Source organism: Pteropus alecto, unplaced genomic scaffold, assembly GCF_000325575.1.
Source record: "Pteropus alecto unplaced genomic scaffold, ASM32557v1 scaffold3, whole genome shotgun sequence".
Classification (NCBI taxonomy): Eukaryota; Metazoa; Chordata; class Mammalia; order Chiroptera; family Pteropodidae; genus Pteropus; species Pteropus alecto.
In genome coordinates, this window is record NW_006442484.1 from 50,332,837 (window position 1) to 50,339,394 (window position 6,558).

At 31.2% G+C, this 6,558-nt stretch overlaps 1 protein-coding gene across 5 annotated transcripts in view; it reads left to right on the plus strand.

The window, feature by feature from the left end:
• The window catches only part of SSFA2 (sperm specific antigen 2), a 40,085-nt gene extending 33,835 nt beyond the window's left edge, over nucleotides 1-6,250 (plus strand). For 4 of the 5 annotated variants that reach the window (XM_006921256.3, XM_025039398.1, XM_025039399.1 and 1 more), the window contains 2 exons: nucleotides 4,167-4,284; nucleotides 5,139-6,250. In XM_006921256.3, the coding sequence (XP_006921318.1) occupies nucleotides 4,167-4,271 (105 nt within the window). In that variant the 3' untranslated portion in view covers nucleotides 4,272-4,284; nucleotides 5,139-6,250. The remainder of the gene's footprint in view (nucleotides 1-4,166; nucleotides 4,285-5,138) is intronic. The other variant, XM_006921258.3, reaches the window with a different exon arrangement.
• Nucleotides 6,251-6,558: the final 308 nt, after the last annotated feature.

A 6,558-nucleotide genomic window follows, 5' to 3' on the forward strand; every position in this document is an offset into this window, starting at 1 on the left:
ATATATTATTTAAAAAGGGAGACCAAGTTGTTTCCTAATATTTCAGTCACCTTGAGATAAGTTCATATTTTCAAAACAAGCATTATAGGAGAATAGACTGCATGTATGTAATTTTTTTTAATAACATGAATTACCAATTTAAAGTTTAAATTTATTTATCCTGCCGATGTAATTATTTTTGTAATTTGGTTAGCTGGCAAATGTTTACCAAGCTCTGTACATGCATCTTGCTCAGCTAGGTCTGACTGATTATAATCCATTCTTAATTTACCTGCTTCATGTCAAAGATCAATTTTTGAGTGAAATTGTTTTTCTTCATGCTATATTTGTTAACCAAAGAAGTAAATTTTAAGGTACTTCCCACCCTCCCTCTGAAATATAATATTTTTGTTTTCTTTAGCTTGCTTTGGATAAAAAGGCGACTGTATGTTACTCATTTGGCACAAATACTCCCTGAATGCACTCTTGAGTCCTCATTTTTAAAGTCATTAATGGATGGTCTGATGTGTGCTGTATGTAATTTCCTAGGAGTAAATATCCTAGACCAGAGCATTGATTTTGGACCGGCTGAACATAGCGTATAGGAAGTCAGCTGTTCTCTTGGTCCTAGAGAATTATTTAACATTTAGAAGAATCTCCCATTAGATTTAGAAGATTTTATAATTTGAAAATGTTTAAACTGACATGCAAGGCAGATATTTTAAGAATTTTTCAGAATTTGTTACTAAACTCATTATTAGAAACTCCCTAATTCAGAATTTGGCATAGTTTGGAGGAAGTTGGGCTTAACAGTTACCCTTGTACAGTCTACAGAAAAATGACTTACCAAACAAAATATATAGATCAAACAAGAGGAAAGAGGAGTATTGATGTACTTAAGAAAATAAACTATTTTGAACCACTTTAGAAGCATATATTAATTGATAAATTAGTCCAATGCCATTTATAATGAATTTGTGTTAGTATCATCTTAGCTCAATTATAATGATATTCTGTTAAACTTTGTTTACAAAATATTTAAAATTCAGATTAGTCTTGATTCCATTCATTTCAAATCCATAATGTTTTTACTTAAATACACTTAGTACTGAATTCCAATTTTTTTTTAAAGCATATTGTATCAACTAGATTCTGCTTTCCTAGTAAATTCTGGGCCCCTGACCCTATTAATTAACAAAGTCATCATTCAGTAAGGCAAGTTTTAAGCTTGGGTTAAACAGTTTTGCAGGTAAGGATTAAGCATGTTTGGCAGAAGATTTCTTATTGCACTCATGGGTGCATGAAAACAATAATGTCTGTTGGGCATTTCACGATATGTGAAACGTCTGAAAAGAAAGCTTTCATTATTTATAATGTGTTAATACAGTAGAATTTTTGTTTAAAGGAGAGCATTGAAAGAAAGTTCTTTCAGGCAAATGTTTAATACACTCATTCAATATCTAAGCTTTTGTCAGATTAAAGAAGATACCCCTTTTCTGTGGAGAGTGTATATGTTATAGTGGAGGGAAAGTACTCTCCTGGAATTTGCCCCGGTGGCCTGTGATGTATGTAATTAGTGGCCTGAAACTGTTTAGGTATTAAAAAAAAAAAAAGTTAAAAAATTACTTAATAGAATAAATGAACATTTGCTCACAGCAAATTCAACAGAGTTAAATGTCCACGTGTAAACATAGATTGCTTTGTGTTTAAAGAGTTGTTCTTTGTTTATTGAAGTTCCTAGGCTTGATTCATGCCATTTAGCATCTTCATTACAGTTCATCTGACATGCTTTAAACATGAATTTTGGTAAATACACAGCTTGACTGTGTTCTTATTATAACTTCTTTTAGTGATCACTTGATATAATGGCTGACACGAAGTCAGCACTCAATAGATGCGTGTCAAATGGATGTGTTGCCCCACACTTTAGACTTGTAGTCAATCTGCTTGGGCTGCCAGTGAGCATTCCTTAATTTCAAGTAGCTTGTCTTCAGCCTGTATCACTTTTTGGAAATTGTGCTCATAAAAGCAGTGTTACCATCCATCCTTAGAGTTTTCTCACTCCTAACCCTCCAACCTCTCTGTAGTGTGGCAGACTTTAGAACTAGTTTATTTGTCCATACATTTATTCCTTTGGTACATTGTTAAAGGCATTTTGTCATTTTCAGTGCTAGTCTGTAGTCCTTTGTTTTTTTTTTTTTTTCTGTTCCTTTTTATGTCTCAAATGGTCTCTCATTCATGCTTTCTTGCTCTGTCATTGTTTCATGCATTCGGACATTTATTGAGCACTTACTTTATAATAGGATACATTGATAAATGAGACCCAATCCTCTCCCTGAAAGAGCTCACAGTAAACACTTTCCATTTGACTTCACTCTTTCTATTCTTCCATCCCCTAGCAGGAACTATCTTATCAGTGAGATTCCTTTCAGCTGCCCTCTCATCCAGGTTGTTCTTGCTGCAATTTTTTATTCTCATTGTCATCTGAAATCATCCTTCTTTTTCTGTAACCTACTATGTTAAAATCTGCCATTTTCTGAGAATTTGTTTTGTCTTCTTCTAGCCCATACTGGTCTCTCATTTTTCAAAATTTATTCTATTCTTATTAATGAATTAAGTTATTTTTCCTCTTCATATTCTACGTAACAGTATTTGTTTTGTGCCTTTCAAGATTTTAACATCCATAATGGTGGACACTTTCTTGCTTTACTCCAGTAATATCTGTACTCCCCAAATACATTGGCACACATTTTTAGTTTGTAAATAATTTTTTGGCTAGTTTGTTTTTTGACTGGTGAAGAATTATGAGATTTAATGAAACTGACATACTGCATTGGACTGCGAAAGTGCAAAGACTGTTTTAGTCATTGTCTTTTGTAAATACAGATTTGAAGTGGTTCTGATTAAACACATTTTATTTGCGCTTTTATACTGTGGCTAAGAGATTCTGGTTTTCATAATATTTGTATCTAACATATTTGTTTAAAAAATGAATCTGAAGTTCTATGAACTTCAGACACTTGATGATGTTTAAAGTTTAGAAATATTGGTAGAAGGTAAAATGAGTAGTTTATATTTATTTAAATATATTCCAATACAGATGATAGGTACGGCACATTTGTTACTCTGGATATTTATGTATAAATCTATGTATCGTGTACTAATTTTGCATGACAGATTAATACAGAGCCATTTTTGGAAATACTTCAATTGAGATGTGTTCAGGATGTACTTAGAGACATTGTAGGAAATGGATCAGGCTGACAGGAAACTGAAAATGCAGAATATTTAAAAGCTGGTTGAGATTGTCTCAAGTGCTAATTTGGGAAGGCATTATCAGTTTATTTAAGGAAATGCACATTTAAAGTCTTCATGAAAGGCTGTTTGGAGGTGATGCTATATCATTAGAAAAAGGCGTGATTAGGAATGTGTAGTGTTTGGATATCTGGAGAAGAAAATCTTGATGGAATTGTCATTGCCCTTGGGTCTCTTTTGCCCTTTCCAATAATAAAATGAGATGTATATCCTTATCTGAAGCAAAAGTTTCAGACAGATGACAAATGGACCATACAGCTAAAGAAAAATTTCAGTCTAGTTTATGGTTGCTTAGAGAATGTTTTCATGCTTTAAAATAATTTGTGCTAAATGATCATTTCTTCTTTCTACTTAAAATGTGCATATTAGGTTAGAACAATATATAACTTCTTTCAGTTGGTACAAATAGGCAGTATGCTTGTATATTATTTTGCCACTCATGAGTTTTCTTAACAATGAGAACACTCAAGCATCCTGCTGATTACCAAACAAATGAGGACATTAATAAAAAACATAAAAGTGAAGCAAACATTTAATCACTTCTTCCAGGTTATTTTGTGTCATGAAGCAAATTATTTAGTAGAAGTTTTTTAATCTATAAAATAACATTTTCTAATGTTCTCAGTCTAAGAAATGTGACATTTTGTAATGTAATTGTCTGAATTATGGTAGACCAGTCCTAGAAGTCTGATCTGGGTTTGAGGATAGATGGGCGTGATTCCCCGCAACTTCTCTGTGTTGCATGAAGGTTGTAGTTTTTCTTTATGGTTTAGGCGATTGCAGGAATTAAATGCTATTTATGTTTTTTTGAAAACAAAAAATAGATTACAGTCATATTGCTAAATTCTTATTTCTCTCATTTTCCATTCTAGATTAAAGAGTCTATTGTTGGAGAAATCAGACGGGAAATTGTAAGTGGACTTTTGGCAGCAGTATCTTCAAGTAAAGCATCTAATTCTAAGCAAGATAGTCATTAAATGGAATTAATAGGTAAATTTTCTGAATTTCTTTGTTTAGATAAATGTAAATTAGTACTTAGTTTTTAATGCTTTGTTTTCTTAGTACACAGGTCTGTTTCTCTAATGAAATTTTAATTTTTAGAATGTAGGTAATGTTATCCTACAGTGTGAAAACTTCATAGAACCCCTTTTGAAAATTAAGCAAGTCAAATCTTATACTAACCTCCAAGGGATTATTATGTCATTTTACTGAAATTTCATTATAGTAAATAAATGCTGGAATTGGGGAAATCAGGACCTTCAAACCTGAGTCTTATTTTGATAGCATTGATTATGATATTCAGATGTACAATTTACAGACCAAGATTTTGAGAATCACATATTCTTATTATCTTAATTTTTTTGTCTTTTAAAGAAATGTATCCCATAGGTCCATATCTAAATGTCATAATTTATAAGGAATTGTTTTTATTTTATTTATTGAAATAAATGACTTTAATCTTATCATAGCTCGTTACATTTTATAAAATATATGTTAATAGTAATACTTGGTGAATACAAAAGGGAGTAATACAGTTCAGTAGAATAATACTTTTAATAGAACTGAAAATATTCATTCAACGAAATATGAGAAACAAAAATATAATTTGAAAAGTATATAATTACAGCTTTAGAAAATGAGAAAAGTGTTTTTATGACCGATTTCATAAAGTAACTAATTTTTTTCAAAGCTAGAGATAAAAGAATTAACTCTTAGGAAGATGTATAGAGATCACAGCAGGATCTTGTTTATGTATATATTTAGAGAATATTCTCATTTCTTTTTTTAAAGAAATTTTTAGTAATGTATTTGGAAGATGTTTAATGTTCACTTCTCTTTTTCAGGGTTGACCTGGATCGTATTAGCTGTATAATATTGGAGTTAATGATGTGCACTGGTGGAGGTGTTATTTGTGCTTCAGAAGATATTTGCTGCTGAGCTGGGCTATTATTATATACAATGTACAATGTTTGTTTCTTCTATGCATATCTTTTTAAAAATATACATAGAAACTTAGGAACTTCGCTGACTTTTCTAAACTATCAAAACTGTAGCCATTTGAAAAGCCTAATATTTATTTGTCAATTTTTCCAGTCAATTCCTTATGTAGAATTAATTTTAAAACTTGAAAACTTCCATACTTAACCAACTTATAAATAACATGTTTCTTCAAATTAGCTCCCTTAAACACTGACCTCTATGAGGTATTGACTGTGCAATAACTGATTCATTTTTTGAGAGCTTGAAGCAACCAATGATTTTCCCTCCACTGCTGTTAATTAATGTCACTTCCCAGAAGAAAACTTGTTCTTGTTGTGAAAATTGCTCTTTATTCTTGAGGAAGTTACTAATAGCAGTAGGATAGAACTGTATGAGGTTACCTGCAACTACTTAATGTTCTTACACTGTAAGTGTTGTTACTTTACCTAAGACAAATGTAATTTTGTTATAGCTTATGTAGTATTTTTCTTTTGGAAATGTGCCTTATGTTAAACACTATGTACTTTTTGCATTGTCCAGACTTCATTAGAAGGAGATATTTCTTCTGTCTTTTAGACTAAATAGAGGATTGCCAGAATAATGAGGCCTGTGACTTGAGTGGATAGAAATAAACTGGTTTTGTTTTTTAAAAAAAGGAAGTAATTTAGATTTGTTCTCATAATAGATGGTTTTAATTCAGTTTTAACCATTGAGAACTGTTTGTTTTTATGGGAAAAGGAAAGGTTTCCTATTTGGATATCTATGTGTTAAATAAATATGTAAAGTAACAACCAAATGTTAGAATTATTCCTTTAGCATTTATAATTTTCAACTCATACTTCTTTGTGTGAATTTTAATCAAAAATGTTTGAAATTCTTTGAAAGACTGTCTAAAAGGTTTGTAAATGTTTGAATTATCACACAAAGGCCGATTTCTAAAAAAGAATTAAAACAATAAAGTATTTATTTTGCCTAACATGTTTTTAGTGCTTTCTTTTCTTGAACTACAGCATGAAGAATTTGGATTAGATTTGATGAGAACAAATGAAGTCCAAAAGAATTACAGCATATAACCTAATAGATTGATACTCTCTTTTCCTTAAAAGGTTAACGTGTACTTTAGACCACCCTGGAGAAAGGGCACATACTGATGCCTCTTGGTCTCATCTAGTTCTGTGGTCCTGATAATTGCCATCCGATGCCAAATAAAACTTCTTTAAAATGTACTGCTAAACTACAAAAAAAAAAAAGACATTAAAGTAGTATTCTTTGGTCAAACTATTC